Source organism: Carcharhinus amblyrhynchos, chromosome 4, assembly GCF_965287045.1.
Source record: "Carcharhinus amblyrhynchos chromosome 4, sCarAmb.v2.hapA, whole genome shotgun sequence".
Taxonomy (NCBI): domain Eukaryota; kingdom Metazoa; phylum Chordata; class Chondrichthyes; order Carcharhiniformes; family Carcharhinidae; genus Carcharhinus; species Carcharhinus amblyrhynchos.
The window spans coordinates 50,374,916-50,395,394 of record NC_137327.1 but is presented as its reverse complement, the minus strand read 5'-3'; the positions used below and the strand labels follow the sequence as shown (position 1 = coordinate 50,395,394).

Below are 20,479 nucleotides of genomic sequence, written 5' to 3'. Positions count from 1 at the left end.
GTTGAGGATGGTTTTCCAATCTGTTGGACATTCCATAATGAATATCAAAGAACAATCAGCTGCCATTAAATAGCACCTGATTAGGCCAAAATTAAGAAGACAAAGGAGGTCTGGAAAAAGCTAATACTCCTAAATGGAAAAGAAAAGATAGAAAGAACTTGAATTCACATACAGCCTTTCATGTTCTGAAATCACTTTACAGACAATAATGTAGTGTAGAAAGCACAGCTGCTAATTTGTGCACAAGAGCCCACAAACAACAATGTGTTACTGACCTGTCTTCCTAATGTTGGCTGGGGAAAGAAACATTAGCCAGGGCACAGGAAGAACATATATATAGTATATTTAAGAGTACAAAATATCTCATAGCACTTAAATGGAGTGGAATCAATAAAAACATTGATTTTGTTTTGACCAGAAGTGTGATCAGACATAGATTTTTTTAAACAGCAATTTGCATTTAGATAGCACCTTTAATATAGTAAAATTTCCCAGATGCTTCACAGGAATATTATAAAAGACCTAGCCACAAAATGAGATAATAGGTCAGATGACCAAATGTTTGATTGCTGAGGTAGATTTTAAGGAATGCCTTAAAGGAGGAAAGCTTGTTATACAGGCAGAGGTGTGGGGAGGGAATTCCAAAGTTTAGACCCTAGGCAACTGAAAGCACAGCCAGAGGTCGAGTGATTAAAACTGGCAATTGAATCATTGAAGAGGCCGGTATTAGAGGAACACAGTTATTTTGGAGGGCTTTGGCACTGGAGGAGATTGCACAGAGGGGTTTGAAACAAATGGTAAATATTTTAAAATCAAGACATTGCTTGGCTGGGAGTATGTCATTTGGCCCTTAAGCCTGCTTCGCCATTCACTATTATCATGTATGATCCTCCATCCCAATGTCAAACTCCAGTGTCCTCCCCACACCCCTTGAGTCTTTAGAATCTAGAAATCTATTACCTTCTTAAATATATTCAATAACTTGGTCTTCATAGCCTTCTGTGGTAGAGAATTCCACAGGCTCACTACCCTCCTGAGTGAAGAAGTTTCTCCTCATCTCAGTTCTCAATGGCCTAACCTAAATCCTAAAACAGTGACCCCTTGTTCTAGACCCCCAGCCAGATGAAATATCATCCACGCATCCAGTCTGTTCAGCCTGTCAGAATTTTATACGTTTCAATTAGAACCCCTCTCATTCTTCTGAACTCTAGTGAATACAGGCCTAGTCAACCGAATCTCTCTTCATAACGACAATCCTGCCATCCAAGGAATCAGAATGGTGTATCTTTGTTGCACTCTTTATATGGCAACTACATCATTCCTTAGGTAAGACAACCAAAACTGCACACAATACTCCAAGTGTGGTCTCACCATGGCTCTGTACATTTGTAATAAGATGTCCTTGCTCTTATACTCACGTCCTCTTGCAATTAAGGCCAACATACCATTTGGCTTCCAAACTGCTTGCTGTATCAGCACGCTTTCTTTCAGTGACTGATGTATAAGGAAACCCAGGTCCCTATGTATGTTAACATTTCCAAATCTATCACCATTTATATAATATTCTGCCATTTGATTTCTCTGTCTGAAGTGGATAATCTCACATTTGTCCATCTGCGATATATTTCCCCAGCACTATTTTTTTGTAACACTAATTTCTTTTATTATCTCCTTCTCACATATGAAAACCAATGTTGTGCTTTCAAATGATGTCATCAAAGGACAGCATCTTTTGCATCTAGATGAGAAATAGGAGGAGGCTAAGTATAGATCCTTAGAAGACAGCAGACGTAACAGCACAGAAGCATTTTAAAAGCAGGTGAAGAAGTCGAGAATTGAAGAGATTTTGAGGGGAATTTATAGAGCTTAGGGGCAAGGCAGCTGAAAGCATGGTCACCAGTGGAGTGATTAAAAATCCAGTGCTCAAGAAACCAGAATTGGAGGAGTACAGATGCCTCAGAGATTTGTAGAGCTAGAAGAGATTACACAGGTAGGAAGGAGGCAAGACCATGTAGGAATTTGAAAACAAGGATGAAGATTTTAAAATTGAGGCATTGTCAGACAGGGAGCCAGTGACAGAGAGAAAGCACAGGGGTGATGGGTGAATGAGACATGGAATGAGTTGAAATATGGCCACAGAGTTTTGTAAGAGCACAAAGTTATGTGGCCAGTTAGGTATTGGAATAGTCAAAAATGGAAGTAACAAAAATATGGCTAAGCAGATGAGCTGAGGGAGGGTCGAAGTCGAATGATGTTACCGAGGTGGAAGTGAACAGCCTTGATGACTGTGGGCACAAGTGGTTGGAACACAATTTGGAGTCAAACACAGAAGTTGAGAATGGTCTTGCTCAGCTTAAAGTGGTTGCCAGGGATGGAAATGGTGAACAGGGGATAGATTTTTACTGGGAACAAAAGCAATGGTTTCAGTCTTCTCAATACTGAGTTGGAAGAAGTTTTTACTCATGTAATATTGGATGATGGACAGTCGGAATGACAAATCACAGGCAGTGTGCATTCCAAACTGTTGATGAGATCAAACTGAGCACTGTCAGTAAACTTGCCCAACCCGATATTGCATCTTTGAATGATATTGGCATGTAAATGAGAAATCAAAAGGAATTAGGAGTAAATCTTTGGGGAACTCCAGAGTTAACTTTGAGAGAGCAGGAAGAGAAGCCATTCTCTGGCAATGAATAAATTGAAAAGAATGGAGTACATTAGGGAACTCTTGCCGCAACTGTAAAACGTACAGGTGAGATCATTTCTGGAGTATTGTAGGATCAACCATGATCCTATTGAATGGTGCAGCAGGCTTGTGGGGCCAAATGACCCACTCGACCCTGTTCCTATTTCTTATGGCCTTATGGAACCAAGATAGGGCAGAGCCACCCAGCTGGACAACAGAGGAGAGGCACCTGCGGAGGATACTGTGATCAACTTTACCAAAAGCTCCAGGCTGGTCAAAAAGGGAAAGAAGGAATAGTTTATGATATTCACAATCACAAATAAGGTCATATGTGACTTTAACAAGGGTAATTTCAATTCTGCATCAGGCCTTGAAACCTGACTGTAGGCATATTCAAACATCAAATTGTGGGAATGAAGTGCACAGGTTTACTGAGCAACAACACGCTCAAGGACCTTGGGGAGGAAAGGAATAATGCCATAGGATCTTTTACACCCACTGAGAGGTAGATGCAGCCTTGGTTTAACATCTTACCTGAACAGAATTTCCAACAGTGCAGCAATCCGCCAGCACCAAGATCAGCCTGGATTATATGCTCAAACCTCAAGTGGGAATTGAAAGTCTAATTTAGAGGCAAAGAATAAAAGCTGACATTTATTAGTTTATTTATTAGTCACAGGCTTACATTAACACTGCAATGAAGTTACAGAGAAAATCCCCTAGTTGCCACACTCCGGCACCTGTTCTGGTACACTGAGGGAGAATTTAGCATGGCCAATGCACCTAACCAGCTCATCTTTCGGTCTGTGGGAGGAAACCGGAGCACCCGGAAGAAACCCATACAGACAAGGGGAGAACACGCAAACTCCACACAGACAGTGACCCAAGCCAGGAATCCAACCCGGGTCCCTGGCACTGAGGCAGCAGTGATAACCACTGTGCCACAGTACTGTCATAAATAGTACATGCATGATAGGTAGTACTGGATTTCATCTTCCTGTTTGCCTAAAGAGGAAATAGCTCGTCGCACAATTTCTTGTCACTTACTTACGTGGCAAAAAACTGCAGCAGGCGACGGTGCAGAGGGACCTCGGGGTCCTTGTGCATGAGTCACAAAAACCCAGCCTGCACGTGCAGCAGGTGGTCAGGAAGGCTAATGGGATGCTGGCCTTCATAGCGAGGGGGATTGAATATAAAAGTAGGGAGGTCTTGCTGCAGTTGTATAGGGCATTGGTGAGGCCGCAGCTGGAGTACTGTGTGCAGTTTTGGTCGCCGCACTTACGCAAGGATATTTTGGCCTTGGAGGGAGTGCAGAGGAGGTTTACTAGGCTGATACCGGAGTTGAGGGGGTTGAGCTATGAGGAGAGGCTGAATAAACTAGGCTTGTACTCGTTAGAGTTTAGAAGAATGAGGGGAGATCTCATTGAGACATATAAGATGATGAATGGGATGGATAGGATAGAGGTGGAGAGACTCTTCCTGCTCAGAAAGGACAGTAGGACTATGGGGCACAGCCTCAAGATAAAAGGGGGGCGGTTTAGAACGGAGTTGAGGAGGAACTTCTCCACTCAAAGGGTGGTGAATCTCTGGAATTCTCTGCCCGTTGAAGTGATGGAGACTGCCTCGCTAAATATTTTTAAGACGTGGGTTGATGGGTTTTTGATAAGCGAGGGGATTAAGGGTTATGGGGAGAGGGCGGGAATGTGGAACTGACAGATCAGCCATGATCGTATTGAATAGCGGGGCAGGCTCGAAGGGCTAGATGGCCTACTCCTGCTCCTATTTCTTACGTTCTTATGTTCTTACTCGTTGTAAAATGCCATACAAAATAAACAAGCTGCTTGTATGCTTTTATTTTGCTTATTTACATTGAATGAGATCAACACAGCCAAATCCAAATACATTTACAAAGCATAAAAAGAAACCAGAGAGAAAAAGGCTACAGAAACTTTCTGACAGTTGATGAGATTATAGGTTTGTAAGAATTATATGTTTGAATACTGAAAGGTCCACAGGTGAGGAACCTGGTTGGCTGAGGGCAAGTTCTACCATACTATAGAAGTGCATTAGGGCATTTCATTATTTTAAAAGGTGCTATATAAGGTTTATTTATTTGTGTCACAAATAGCCTTACATTAACACTGCAATGAAGTTATGGTGAAAATCCCCTGGTTGCCACACTCTAGCGCATGTTTAGGTACACCGAGGAAGAATTAAGCAGGACCAATGCACCTAATCTGTACATTTTTGGACTGTGGGAGGAAACCAGAGCACCCGGAGGAAACCCACGCAAATGAGAACATGCAAACTGCACACAGACAGTGGCCCAAGCCAGGGATCAAACCCACGTCCCTGGTGCTGTGAGGCAACAGTGCTAGTCACTGTGCCACTTACATATAAATGCAAGTTTATTGAAGAATAACTGATGTGGCATTTTAATCAACCTTGAAAGAGTAGAAAGGCTGAGGGGCAGTGGGGAGGAGGGGAATTCTAGAGCCATTCAAACGATCATTATCCCAGCAGTGATACAGTCAATGCCTCAGCGAATAACTTACTTACTAACTGAACAAGCTAAAAGTAGATGTGGAGGGGTGGTGAGCTGGGAGTGGGAGGCATCAGGAAGACACCATGAAATGCTACAAAAAGGCCACAGTAACCCGCTCAAAGTGCAGTAGCTCACTTTACACTGAGTGGGCCAGGTGGGTGGTAGACGGGGTGAATGAATGCAGGAATTCTCTCATTAATATTAATACTGGGCCACATTGTTGAGCAGGAGGGCGGGGTTGTGTCAGGTGTATGTTGGCGTCATGATTCATTATGTTAATGCTGGGCAGTGGAAGCTAGTCGCGAGTTGTACAGTAGTGGAATGTGAGTGTTGGGAGGTGAGGCGAGGCAAGGAGTAGTGAGAACAGAGACAGACAGACACACAGATAGGGAGAGATGGAGATGGAGAAGAAGCGCTCCTTCACCATTGATGAGGTGCAGCAGCACACCACAGTGGATTCCTGCTGGATCATCCACGAGCGGCGGGTGTACGACGTGTCAGCCTTCATCCAGCGCCACCCGGGCGGCGAGCAGATGATTGTCCAGCGGGCAGGCAGGGACGTGAGCCGGGACATGGCGGGACCGCCGCACCGACACAGCCTCAATGCACAGCGCTGGCTGCAGCAGTACTATATCGGCGAGCTGAGGCAGGAGGGCGACCAGGAGGAGTTGGAAGGATTCACCCAGAAAAAACAAGTGAGTTCACAGAGCTTTATTCACTTGGCAAGTTTTGAGGTAACTAATAAAAGTTGACCCCGGCCCCCCCCTTCCAGTGACATTTTGTGCAAAGTCATGTTTCAACTGGGAAGACAACGCGCAAACTTTCTGACAAAAAAGAAGCAAATTTGGACGATGTATTTTTTAAAAAAGCAGAACTTTATCCAGTAATAGGATTAGTCAATCCAGAATGAGGAGCCTGACTCGCACAGCAATGGAACCAAATTGAGGGGGAATTTTAGGCACAAGTTGATAATTAAAATCATCGTAAAGAGCACACCCGGAAGCTTTTCATGTTGTCGCTCTCTCTCTCATTACCGTGACTGACTTAGAGCTTGTTTTTGTTTTTGTTTGAAAAATGCACCTGCTCCATTACTGGGACTGAGAGGATCTAAGCCGTGTGTGTATGTGTGGAGAGACCTTTACAATCTTCTCGCAATCGATGCGAGAGCTGTTTTAGACCTTTTTTTCAAAAAATCAGAGCGAAAGTAAAAGAGGAAAAAAAAGCTTATGCCTGTGGTACGGTGGAAAAGGGGAAACGGCCTTAAAGAAAGTCTTCCCTGGCCATGATTTGAGTTACTGAGAGGAGATTTGTACCCAGGGGAGAGTGGATTCGTGCATTGATTCCTGTGGTGGAGAAACAGGTGCAGCAAGGGCGTTAACCGACAGGTTAACAACTAAACCGGTTTAGCAAGTGCAGTGGGGCCCACAGTTTGTACTTATTCCCCCCCCCCCCCCGGCAGTTTTATACGGGGGGGGGGGGTGGAGGCGGAGGGGAGAGAAAATTTCAAAAAGTGTATTTTTTAAAAAAAAAATTCAAATAAATCGACCTTGTTTCAACTGCAAACATAAACTCTGGTAGCTGGATACTGTGAGGAATTGGCCGTGTATTCTCTGCATTGCGGGGTCACACACTGACCTCTGAGTTTGACTACATCGATTCTGTTTCCGTGTAAAGTTGGTACTACAACAACACGGAAACTGTCGACAGTTTTATCTTGTATGTAGAGTTTATCGAGTTATCAAATGGCTTAGAAATGTGCGATGAACAAGGATCGTCAGATTCATTCAGGTTTACAGCATGGAAACGGGCCCTTCGGCCCAACTTGTCCATGCCGCCCTTTCTTTTAACCCACTCCCCAAAGCTAGTCCCAATTGGCCGCATTTGGCCCATATTCTTCTATACACATCTTAGCCATATAACTGTCTAAATGCTTTTTAAACGACAAAATTGTATCCGCCTCTACTACTACCTCTGGCAGCTTTTTCCAGACACTAACCACCCTGTGTGTTAAAACATTGCCCTTCTGGACACTTATGTACCTCTTCCCCTCTTACCTTAAACCTATGTCCTCTAGTTTTAGATTCCCCTACCTTTGAGCAAAGATATTGACTATCTAGCTGATTTATGCGCCTCATTATTTATAGTCCTCTACAAGATCACCTGTCAGCGTCCTACACTCCAGAGGAAAAAAGTCCAAATCTATCCAGCCTCTCCTTTTATAACTCAAACCATCAAGTCCCAGTAAATCTTTTCAGTACTCTTTCTAGTTTAATATCCTTTCTATAATAGGGTGAGCAGAACAGTACACAGTTCACATTCACAGTGACATCAAAGAATGATCTGTGCAGCATTCTTTGATCGTCATGTTTACCTATGCCAGCTCATTGGCAGCACTATCCAATTAGTACCACTCCCCTGCTCATTCCACATAACCCACTAATATGTTTTTCTTTTAAACATAGATCAATGCCAGTTTGAAAATCGCTGATGAATCAATTACCTTACAGCAGCCCCTTCAGGCATTTTCAATCAGCACATGTTGCTTCCTGACACCGCCCCCAACCCCCCCCAACCCCTCCCCCCCCAAAAAAAAATCCAGTTGCTTCTGATACTTTGCCAATCACAGCTTTGTATCCTCAATGTTACTGTCACTGGGAACAGTTTTTACTCTTTCCTCCCTCTAAACCATGTCTTTGAACCCACACCCACTCCAATCAAATCTGATTTATTATTATTGTCATATGTATTAGTATACAGTGATGCGTATTGTTTCTTGGATGCTATGCAGACAGCGTACTGTTCATAGAGAAGGAAACGAGAGAGTGCAGAATGTAGTGTTAGTCATACAGTGCAGAGAAAGATCAACTTAATGCGAGGTAGGTCCATTCAAAAGTCTGATGGCAGCAGGGAAGAAGCTATTCTTGAGTCAGTTGGTAGGTGACCTCAGGCTTTTGTATCTTTTTCCCAACGGAAGAGCAAATATCTTGGGTGCGTGGGGTCCTTAATTATGCTGGCTTCTCTGCCAAGGCAGAGAAAAGCTGACAGAGTCAATGGATGGGAAGCTAGTTTAAATCTCCCCTTCTCTGTTCTTAGAACCTTAGGTTTTCAGTCTCTGCCCATAACTGAGGTCACTCATCCTCAGTACCACTCTCATGAATCATTTCTGCACTCTTTCTAAGACCTTGTCTTCTTTCTTTAAGTGTAGTGCTCAGAAATGAATGCCTTCCCCAGTTAAGACCTAACCAGTGTTTCTAAAGGTTTGGCATGACTTGTTTGCTTTTATATCCTCTGCTTCTGTGATTGACACCAATGGTTCCTATATACAGCATATAAAATAATTTTCCCAGCTTGTTCTACTTTCTTTGACAAGTTGTGCAAATGTTTGCTGGTTTCTTTGCTCCTGCATTAATTTCAAATTGTACTGTTTAGCTGTGAATGCCTTGCACTTTGGTAGGAAGAACAAGGGAATCATTTCTCATTCTGAGTTAGATTTCATCTGTCCTGTTGCCCAATTCTCCAGTCTCTGCCTTCTTCAAATCTTATATCCTCTGCATTGTGTTTGCAACATTTCTGTGATTTGTACTGACTGCGAACTTAGAAATTTTGCCCCGAATGCCAAAGTCCAGGTCATTAACACGTGCACCAAATAATCTGGGACAGGCTTGTAAACCTGATTCTTGGCAATTAAAGGTTGCCATAAAGTATATGCACTTAGGTAGCATGAGGTAGCTTCAATATGCCTATACTTATATTTACTATTGTATAATGGTGGATTTATTTCTGAGAGAACTATTTAACCAAAAAGGGAATAAAAGCATCAGGCAAAGTTGCCACACCAAAGCTCATGTGATCATTCCTGGTGTAGGCATAAGTGGGGTAGTCTGGTGATATAAATGGTTTGTACACAGGGAGAAGTTTCTTGTGGTAAGTTAATAATATGTGGTTGGTGGCATGATGATATTTGTGAACAATTTTTTGTAGAGGGGCTCAGGTAAAAATTGCATCTTGACGGGTGGTCACAATGGTGCTTTGAGAAGGAAAGTTGGGAAGTGCACACTTTGCCTTCCTATTTAAACAGGAAGGCAAATGTGTGTGTGTGTGTATAAATAAAAGTTCTCACTTTATTCTTGTACCCTTATCACTGCATCTTTGTGGAGATATTTAGATCTTTCTGGGATAGTAGACTGGACACCTTCCCTCTTGTTGTCATATGGTCACTATTGTGTAACTGATCCTCATCATTCATTCTTGAGTTGGTTTATTCTTAGTATTGTTAGATCAGTTGTATTATTTCACTCAAAATAATGAAATGCAAGTCCGCTCTGTGTTAATATTTTTACATGTCTGAATCTTTAAATTGGTAGCAATATAGTGAGTTTTTATTTGAAGTTTGGACTCTTTATTTCAATTACTAGCCTTTTGAGAGCATATTCTATCTAATGGTGAGGATGCCATCATGGTTTAGGATGAAATTGGAATGAATGTTTCAGCAGTTGTGTTCAGTGAGCTTGTGTGGTCCATAAAGGTAAATTATTTGCATCTTTCAATGAGTCTAGTCTCATCCTGTTCATGCTAGATCAGAAGACATGATCTGTAATTGAGGACTTCAGTATTGTCAAAGAAGCTGCTCTTACTATTCCAAGAGCAGTCATAATTATTGCACTTGGCACATTGTCACTCTTTTTCTTCCTCCACCCCTAAGTCAACCAAGTCTCTCCATGTACTGCCAAGATATACTGCTGTTCCCTAGGACTGCTAAGATATTTGAACAAGACAAGTGCTTGTCCATTGAAGGTACATATTGGTTCTATGAAGTGTTATGCCACTGTACTTTAATTAAAAACATTTTTCATTTGTTTGTAGGATGGGGGCCAGCATTTATTGCCCATTTCTAATTCCCCTCATAAAGGTGGCGGTGAGCTGCTGCCTTGAACCGCTGCAGTCCATGTGTTGCAGGAACACAGGAGGAGAGTCCCAGTGACAGTGAAGGAGTGGCAGCATATTTCCAGATGATGTGTGGTTTGGAGGGGAACTTACAGGTGGTGCTCTTTCCATGTATCTGCTGCCATTGTCCTTCTAGATGGTAGATGTGAAGGGCTTGGAAAGTGCTGACCAGAGAGTCTTGGTGAGATACTGCAATGCATCTTGTAGCTGACAGACACACTGCACTGCTGCCTCTGTGGTGCTGAATGTTGGATGGGAAGCCAATCAAGAGAGCTTTTTTCATTGCATGCAAGTGTCACTGGCTGGGTCAGCATTTATGTCTATCCCTAATTGCTCTTAAATTTAGTGTCAACGTTGCTGTGAATCTGGAGTCACATGTAGGCCAGACCAAGTAAGGGATGAGAGATGTCCTTCCCTCAGATATTAGTGAACAAGATGCGTTTTTAAAACGAGTGCCAATAGTTTCATGGTCACTATTAGACTTTTAATTCCAGATTTTCTGTTTTCGTTGAACTCAAATTTCACAATCTACCATAGTGGGATTCAAACCTGGATTCCCAGAACATTACTCAGTGGCCATGGATTACTAATCCAGAGACAATACCACGATGACATTGCCTCCCTTTTGTACTGGATATTGTTGAGCTTCTTAAAAACTTGGAGTTGTACTCATCCATGGGTAGATTCCGTCACAAGTTTGATTTGTATCTTGCCAATAATGGATAGACTTTGGGGAGACATGAGATGAGTTACTCACAACAAAAGTCCTACTTTTGACCTGCTCCTGTAGCCATAATATTTATAAGGCTAATTCAGTTCAGTTTCCGGTCACTGGTAACCCACAAGATATTGATAATGGGGGATCAGTGAGGTAGTTATTGCCTGACTTTCAGGTGACAAGTAACATTTGCACCACACACCAATCCAATCCTGAAAATTGTCCAGGTCTTGCAGCATGCACACATGGACTGCTTCAGTACCTGAGGATTGATGCTCCTTACTTAGATGGTGCTGAACATTATGTGATCATCTCCACTTCCAGCTGTATGGTGGTGGGAGGTCATAGATGAAACAGCTAAAGATGGTTAGGTCTAGGATACTACTCTGAGGAACTCTTGCAGTATAGAATTGAGATGATTGACTTCCAACAACACAATCACCTTCCCTTGTGCCGGGTATGATTCCAACCAGTAAGGAGTTTTCTGGCTGATTCCCATTGACTCCAGTTTTGCCAGGGCTACTTGATGCCACACTTGGTCAAATGCTGCCTTGATATCCAGGGCAGTCACTCTCGCCTCACCTCTGGAATTCATCACTTTTGTCCATGTTTGAGCCAAGGCTATAATGAGGTCAGGAGCTCAATAGTCCTGGTGGATCCAGACTGAGCAGGTTATTGTTGAGTAAATACCACTTGATCACCTACTTTGACAGAGAGTGTATTGTTGGGGTGGCAACTAAATGGGTTGGATTTTACCTGCTTTTAGTAGACAAGCCGTACCTGAGCAATTTTCCACATTGTTGGAAAGATGCCAGTGTTGTGGCTGTACTAGAACTGCTTGGCTAAGGGCATGGCAAGTTCTGGAGTAGAAGTCTCCAGTACTTTTACCAGAATGTTGTTAGGGCCCAAATGCAGAATCCAGAGCCTTCAGCCATTTCTTGATATCATGTGGAGTGAATCAAACTATGATGCTGAGGCCTCGAGAGACTGAGATGGATCATCCACTGGGCACTTTTGGCTGAAGATGTTTGTAAGTGCTTCAGCCTTATCTTTTGCACTACTGATCTGCTGTTGAGGGTGGGGATATTTGTGGAACCTCCTCCTCCAGTGAATTGTTTCATTATCCACCACCATTCACAACTGGATGTGGCAGGATTGCAGAGCATAGCTCTGATCCATTGGGAGACCAATTCACTTTGTCTGTTGCATGCAGCGTCCGTTGGTCAGATAGTCCTGTGCTGTAGTTTCACCAGATTGACACCTCATTTTTAGATATGCCTCTTCTGTTGGGCTCCAGCATTCTAAGACATGGGCGATTCTAAAACATTTTTATGTCACCGATTGATTTGTAAGAAGTTCAGTATAATTTGAGATTATTTTGGACTTCCAAAGGTTGGGAGTCACTTGACAGGTTGAGTGTAGAAATCCATTTATTATATGGATGCAGAATACGTAACATATATCATGTGACCAGCATGGATCTGGCTGTAATGATTGTCCATCCACGTATTACCCAAGGACATGAAGAATTAGCCATGTAGGCCAGACAGGGTCGAAGCTGTAGATTCCATTCCCTGAATCATCGGGATTTTACACCAACTCGATTTTAATTTTCCAGTGCTAGCCTGCTAGTTACTGGATTTCTGAATGAAATTTGAAGTCCAAACCGCCAGTTTAGCCCAGTAAATATCTGCTTTTGCTTTTTTTTCTTATTAAGGGAAATAGAGGGAAGTTGAGAGTTGCAATCACAACAGTTCAATCTCAGAAGTATAAGTTGGCAAGTTATTGGTTCAAGTTTCACGCCAGGGATTTGAGTACATATTTCCACAATGATACGTCAGTGTAGTACTGAGGAAATACTGCACACGCTTTCAGTTGAGATGTGAAACCTCTCTGGGCCTAGGCAATCCCTTGATACTTCTAAAAACAACAAAGGAGCTCTCCATGTTCCACAGAATATCTGTCTGTCAGGAAACATTACAGACAGGCTACCTAGTTTATCGCATTCCAATAATAAGTATTCTACATCTTTACCTTATCTGTGATAAGTACTCCTGAAATGCAAACTTTTATGGATTGATTGAAATTGTGGCTGTTAACAAGTCTATTATCATCTTTCTCCTCTTTCCAACACGCATGCGCGCACACGTTGGTATTTGCTACATGCTCACACCATTGGTGACTTGTTGTTTAGAATTGTAATGAGCTTTGAAAACTAGGAACTATTAACCTCAAATGATAAAGTGCTCCTTAAAAGTCTTGCATTGGTCCACTTGTTTTCTCTGATATAGTTGAGTGGACCATCATTCGGATATTTCTTCAATAACCAAATATGTATGCTTCATATCTAGTAATCTTTTCTGCATGATACATATTTTTATTCTCTTCTAGTTCTGGAGAAATAGATTCATTTATAGAAATGGACTGAAATTATGCATTGGCTGTAGGAGGTTCAATGAACATGCATTTCCTTTTGAGTTCAGTATTCTTCTGGAAACTAGAGGTGCTCTTTTACTCCATCAGAACCATTGAATTGAGGGACCTCTCTATAATTCCAGTATTGTGGACTCCTGAAGAGATAGGCTGTTTAAATCTGAAACAGCTAACATTGTGGGCAGCTTGTTCACTGGGTACTACTGAGAGGTTTACAGAGAAGCAATTCAATAGGTGTAGTGCAGCAACATTACTCTCTTAAAACAGGGTGTGATGTTTAATAGTATTGTACAAAGTGCACTTATGACTGGAACTGCAGAATATCTCTTATCTGTGTTGCAAGAGTATGGCATGTGAATGGCTGCAAAAAAGGCTGGTAACAGGCTTCACTGGGTTTTCTTTTGGGTCATTAGTCAATTAAAATGACACATGAAAGGTATTGGTGGTTTGTTTCAGTACAATGAGTCTAAGGTGCTGTTATGTCGTGCGCACTTACATGTTGTCGTAGAGCTATGGGTAGTGATAGTAGAGACTCCAATGTTCTTTCCATCTGACTCCATTATTGACCAGAAGTTAATCCTGTTCTTACTGCCTGCCATTGGAATGTGTTGGAAGGATTTGATATTCAATCTGTTTGGCTGTGTTATGAACAACACTTCCGTGGTCATTAAGTCCTTGGATGGAACTCCAGCCCAGAACATCTGGCTGAGGCAGGGGCACTACCCACTGTGGCCCAAGGCCTCTCCATCACTGGGGGTCATCAGCAAATACTTTCCCTCCAGAATACCCAACACAAACATCCAACCAGTTACTTGCTCCTTACCTCTGGCTATCGTTTTCCTCTCCACTTCCCCATGTACTTGGCAGCAGTGTAGGGATTTCTGTATGATGTGGGAGCTGGTGGACCCCAGGGTCCTTCCCAGTGACCATGTCTGCAGTAAGTGCAGGTTGCTGGAGGAGCTCCATCTCAAGGTAGATGAGCTGGCCTCTGAGCTACAGACACTGAGGCTCATCAGGGGGAGGGACGGTGACGTGGATAATGGGGTGCAAGAGACATCCACACCCCCTAGACTGGCTAACTCTAAGGGTCAGGAACAGGAGGGGGTTGCTGAGAGGAGGAAGGAGGGTGGGGACCAAATGCCTCAGCCTCTCAATTTGCATAACAGGTTTGAGGTTCTTGCTTCCAGTGTGGACAAGAACGAGGGCTGTGAGGTTGGTGAGCAAACTGCACACGGTACAGTGATGCAGACACAGGTCATAGGCAAAGAGAAGGTGAAAAGGAACGTAGTGGTAATTGGGGATAGTGGGGTGAAGGGTATTGACACTGTCCTTTGTCACAATGACAAAGAGCACAGAAGGGTGTGTTGTCTGCCTGGTGCTCGGGTCCAGGATGTCGCATCTGAGCTGCAGAGGAACCTGGAGTGGGAGGGTGAGAACCTGGTCGTTGTGGTACATGTGGGTGCCAACGACGTAGGCAAAATGCGAACTGAGGATCTGGGGAGGGAGTATGAAACGCTGGGAACGGAATTAAAAAGTAGAACCGACAAGGTGATTATCTCTGGACTACTGCCTGAACCGTGTGCAGTCGGGCGTAAGGTTGGTAAGATTAAGGAAGGGATTGGTGTGGGAGGAATGGGTTTGAATTTATGGGGCATTGGCACCAGTATTGGGGTAGGTGGGACCTGTTCAGGTGGGATGGGGTTGGTCTGAACCGTGCTGGGACCAGAGTCCTGGCAAATCGTGTAGAAAGGGCTTTAAACTAATTGGGGGGGGAGGGTGCGAGGGTAGGTGAAATTACAGGGCCTAAAGTAAAGGAGAGGGTACAGGTACGGGAAGAGGCCAAGGATGTCCCAATAATAAAGGGAGTAGGGGGCGTGAGTAAGGTTGGTGGCGTTCCGGCAAATAGGGTACAGGTGAAGGCTGGAATGAAGGCACTTTATCTGAATGCACGAAGCATTCGGAATAAAGTGGATGAGCTGTGGCGCAGATCAGCACAAATGGATATGATCTGGTGGCCATTACAGAGACGTGGCTGCAAGGTGACAGGGACTGGGAGCTGAATGTACAGGGGTATCAAGTGTTTAGGAAGGATAGGCGGGAGGAAAAGGGGAGGGGGGGGTGCGCATAGCTCTGCTGATTAAGGATAGCATCAGGGTGGTAGTAAGGGATGATATAGGAGCCAAAAAGCAGAAAGTGGAATCGTTGTGGGTGGAGATTAGGAAGACGCTGGTGGGTGTCGTCTATAGGCCCCCAAATAATGATCTGGAGGTGGGGCGGGCTGTTAACACGCAAATAAATGCAGCGTGGAGGAATGGAACGGCGATAATTATGGGGGATTTCAATCTACGTATTGATTGGTCGATCCATGTTGGACGCAGTGGGCTCGAGGAGGAGTTCTTGGTATGCTGCCAAGATAGTTTCCTTGAACAGTGTGTGTTGGAGCCGACGAGGGAGCGAGCTATCTTGGATCTGGTGTTATGTAATGAGGCGGGTAGAATTAGGGATCTTGTGGTGAAGGATCCTCTTGGGAAGAGTGATCATTGTATGGTGGAGTTTCTGATGCAGATGGAGGAGGGGGAAGTGGGTTCCCAGACATGTGTCCTTTGTTTGAACAGAGAGGAGTATGATAGGATGAGAGAGGAATTGGCGAATGTTGATTGGGGGAGCACGTTGGAAGGTAGGTCTGCTGAGGAACAGTGGAGGATCTTTAAGGAGATCTTTCTTGGTGCTCAGCAGAAATTTATTCCGATGGTTAAAAAGGATCGTAGGAGGCGAGATAATCAGCCGTGGATAATGAAGGAGGTAATGGAAAGTGTTAAAAGTGGATGCATTTAGAGTAGCGGGCGAGAAGAGGATTGGGAGAGGTTTAAATATCAACAAAGAATGACGAAGAAGTTGATAAAGAAGGGTAGGATAAACTAGGAAGCTGGGCTAGCGCTTAATATAAAAAAGGATAGCAAGAGTTTTTATATATGAAAAGGAAGAGGCTGACTAGGGTGAACGTTGGACCCTTAGAGGATGAGAGGGGGGGACTTAGTGGTAGGGGATGGGGAAATGGCTGAGGCCTTGAATAACTTTTTTGTTTCGGTCTTCACGGAGGAGGTCATGAATAATTTGCCGGGTGTTAGCGGTGGAAAGATGGTAGGAGTGGAGGGCCTGAATGACATTATTGTTACTAGAGAGGCAGTGCTCGAAAGACTGGAGGGACTGATTGTGGACAAATCCCCAGGACCGGATGGAATGCATCCAAGGATTCTGAAAGAAATGGCGGAGGTGATAATGGATGCCTTGATGATTATTTTCCAAACATCGCTGGATTCCGGGGAAGTGCCGGAAGATTGGAAAATGGCTAATGTTACACCGTTATTTAAGAAGGGTGGCAGGCAAAAGGCAGGGAATTATAGGCCGGTTAGTTTAACGTCTGTTGTAGGTAAAATGTTAGAATCCATGATCAAGGAGAAAATAGCGAGGCATCTTGAGGAGAATTGTTAGAGCAGACGCAGCGCGGTTTCATTAGGGGGAAGTCGTGTCTGACGAATTTATTGGAGTTCTATGAGGACGTGTCTAGGACGGTGGATAGAGGAGAGCCGGTGGATGTGGTGTTTCTTGATTTTCAGAAGGCGTTTGATAAGGTGCCGCACAAGAGGTTATTTCAGAAGGTCAGGGGGCATGGAGTTGGGGGTAGGGTGTTAGCGTGGATAGGGGATTGGCTGTCAAATAGGACGCAGAGAGTGGGGGTCATTGGGTGCTATTCAGATTGGCGGTTGGTGACTAGTGGAGTGCCCCAGGGGTCGGTGCTGGGGTCTCAGCTATTTACCATTTATATAGATGATCTGGAGGAGGGAACCGAGTGAATGGTGTCGAAATTTGCTGATGACACCAAGATTGGTGGAACGACAAATTGTGCGGAGGGTGTGGAAAGTCTGCAGAAGGATCTAGATAGGCTGGGCGAATGGGCCAGGAACTGGCAAATGAAATTTAATGTTGGCAAGTTTTGAAGTTGTCCACTTTGGTAGGAATAATGGTAGGAAGGACTGTTACTTACATGGTGAAAAACTGCAGCATGCAACGGTGCAGAGGGACCTCGGGGTCCTTGTGCATGAGTTGCAAAAACCCAGCCTGCAGGTGCAGCAGGTGGTCAGGAAGGCGAATGGGATGCTGGCCTTCATAGCGAGGGGGATTGAATATAAAAGTAGGGAGGTCTTGCTGCAACTGTACAGGGCACTGGTGAGGCCGCAGCTGGAGTACTGTGTGCACTTTTAGTCGCCGCACTTACACAAGGATATTTTGGCCTTGGAGGGAGTGCAGAGGAGGTTTACTAGGCTGATACCGGAGTTGAGGGGGTTGAACTACGAGGAGAGGCTGAATAAACTAGGCTTGTACTCGTTAGAGTTTAGAAGAATGAGGGGAGATCTCATTGAGACATATAAGATGATGAATGGGATGGATAGGATAGAGGTGGAGAGGCTCTTCCCGCTCAGAAAGGACAGTGGGACTAGAGGGCACAGCCTCAGGATAAAGGGGGGTCGGTTTAGAACGGAGTTGAGGAGGAACTTCTTCACTCAAAGGGTGGTGAATCTCTGGAATTCTCTGCCAGTTGAAGTGGTGGAGGCTGCCTCGCTAAATATATTTAAGACGTGGGTTGATAGGTTTTTAATAGGCAAGGGGATTAAGGGTTATGGGGAGAGGGCGGGAAGGTGGAACTGAGCCACGACAGATCAGCCATGATCTTATTGAATGGCGGGGCAGGCTCGAGGGGCTAGATGGCCTACTCCTTATGTTCTCATGTTCTCATGTTCTCATGTTCTCATGTTCTCATGTTCTCATGTTCTCATGTTCTCATGTTCTCATGTTCTCATGTTCTCATGTTCTTATGTTCTATTGAAGTAGACACTCCTTTTTTTGAGGGGGTGATTGTGGATTTGAAGCTACAGAAAGGCATTATCTGCCAAAGCTGCTTAACCTGCATGCTTTGACAATATTGCATCTTGGCACTAATGTCATCAACAAGGAGGATTGCTCAGCATTCTGGGGGGGAGCCTCAGATTCAGATTCTAATATTGGCATCAAGATACGTGGTCTGAAAGTTTTGAACTAAAATATATGGATCTGTTAAAACAGCTGATGTTTCTTTTGTCGTCTGAGGCAATTTGAAAGGTGTGTGTGCGTTCTTTGGTGGATTGTTGTCAATGGTACAAAAGCATTTATAATTACCCTTGAAGTTTTTCTGGAGAATAACTGATGGGATGCTCTGCATCTTCAAGACAATGGGAGTCTGTTGCCATTGAGGCAGATGAACATCAGCACCATGTGTTTATCTAGTGCTTTTTAATATTAATGCCAAAGAGACGGGCATTGAAAAAATACATGGGGAGTGAGGGATTGGGAATGACAGTTTCACTGAAGGACTGTTTTAGGATTTTAGGATGTGACATCAAAGTAGGGCCAATTTAAAGGAGAAATGCAAAAACAGAAAATACTAGATGAAGAAAGATCAAGACTCACTGTTTGCCTTGTACCATGTTGGTGGTGGTAACATGATAAAGCCACAATTCCTCTGAATCAAGGAAACTCTAAAGGGTTATTTCTAACTGACATACCAGTGAGAGATAATATACATCATGGGAAGTGATAGTTATAGTCACCATTAGAGATGTTCCAATAAAGTTAACTTTTCCTTACCTGAGCAGACTTTGTTAATATCCTGTTAGCACAATGAGACGAAGAATATTATATAGTGGCAGCAAGTGAAAAACAAACATGGAGAAGTCTCTACCCTTGCCAGAAAACTTGAGCTGGCCCCAATCCAGCAGCGTTATATTATAATCGCAGTTATATGTGGTGAGTGGCTGTGCATGTCAATCTCCTAGTCAGGCAAGGGATTGACCAAAGAAACATACAAAAAGCACTTGATGCCTATTTCATTCTTAGAATGCCATTATCAAGTAGGCTAAAGTTAACAAAGCGTATCCAAAGATGAAGTGAAGTTTTGCTATATTTATTGACTATCTGTTTAGACTTATGCTGGAAGAAGCAGAGTATTATTTAAACTGCAGAATTCCAAGCTGCAGAGTGATGTAGGTGTTCTACAGTGCATGAGTCAGGTTGTTAGTGCAGGTATAGTAAGTAATTAAGGTTGACGGGATGCTATCCTTTGAGAGAAATTGAGCAAAAGTATTGATGCTTTGCACAATTATTCAAGGCACCGCTGAGCTCTATCTAAATTGCTTTGTGTAGTTTTGTTCTCCTTATTTAAGGAAGAATGTATGATTTATTGGTGGTATTTCAGAGCAAGTTTAAGAGAGTGGTTAGCAGTGTGCCAGGGACCTGGGTTCCATTCCAGCCTTGGGTGACTGTGTGGAATTTGCACATTTTCCGTGTCTGCATGAGTTTCCTCCAGATGAGCGTTCTCAATCCAAAGACGTACAGGTTAGGGGGATTGGTAATATTGCCACTTAGTGTTCAAACATGTGTAGGTTAAGTAGATTAGCCAAGGTAAATGTGTGAGGTTACAGGGATAGGGTGGAGGGGAGGGCCTTGGTGGGATGCTCTTTCAGAGACTCTGGGCCAGATGGCCACTTTCTGTACTGTAGGGATCCTATGGTTCTGTGTTTCATAGGAGAAGTTGGACAGGCTGGGCTTGATTCCACTGGAATTTTGAAGAGTGATGGGTGACTTGATTGAAAAATATACGATCCTGAATAGCCTTTTGACGTAGACATAAAAAGAATGCTGCCTCTTAAGGGTCAGCCCAAAAATAGGGGGCAATGCTTTTAAAATGAGGAGTCACCCTTTGTAGAGAAGAGATGAAGAAAAACAATTTCTGAGGATTGTGTGACTTTGGCGCTCTATGCTTCAGAAGATATTGGAGGTGGGATTATTGAATTTTTTAAGGCAGAGGTAGATGGATTCTTGTTTGGCAAGGGAATCCAAGATATTGGAGGTGGGTGGGAATGTGTATTTGAAACTCACAGATCAGCTATGATCTGATTATATGATGGAGCAGTCTTGAGGGCCAAATAGCCTACTTTTGATCTTATTTCTTATATCTTATCAAAGAGACTGAATGCAGGGTTTGCAGAAAGAAGGGTCACTTTCATGCTGTGTTGCAGCAAGAAGCTTCTAGAGAAGAAGTAAAATGACAAGCCTTTGA

General features: G+C 43.6%; 1 protein-coding gene across 1 annotated transcript in view; it reads left to right on the top strand.

The window, feature by feature from the left end:
• Positions 1 to 5,523: 5,523 nt before the first annotated feature.
• The window catches only part of fa2h (fatty acid 2-hydroxylase), a 107,154-nt gene continuing 92,198 nt past the window's right edge, over positions 5,524 to 20,479 (top strand). Inside the window, exon 1 of the mRNA XM_080187131.1 lies at positions 5,524 to 5,926. Within this exon, the coding sequence (XP_080043257.1) occupies positions 5,627 to 5,926 (300 nt within the window). The 5' untranslated portion in view covers positions 5,524 to 5,626. The remainder of the gene's footprint in view (positions 5,927 to 20,479) is intronic.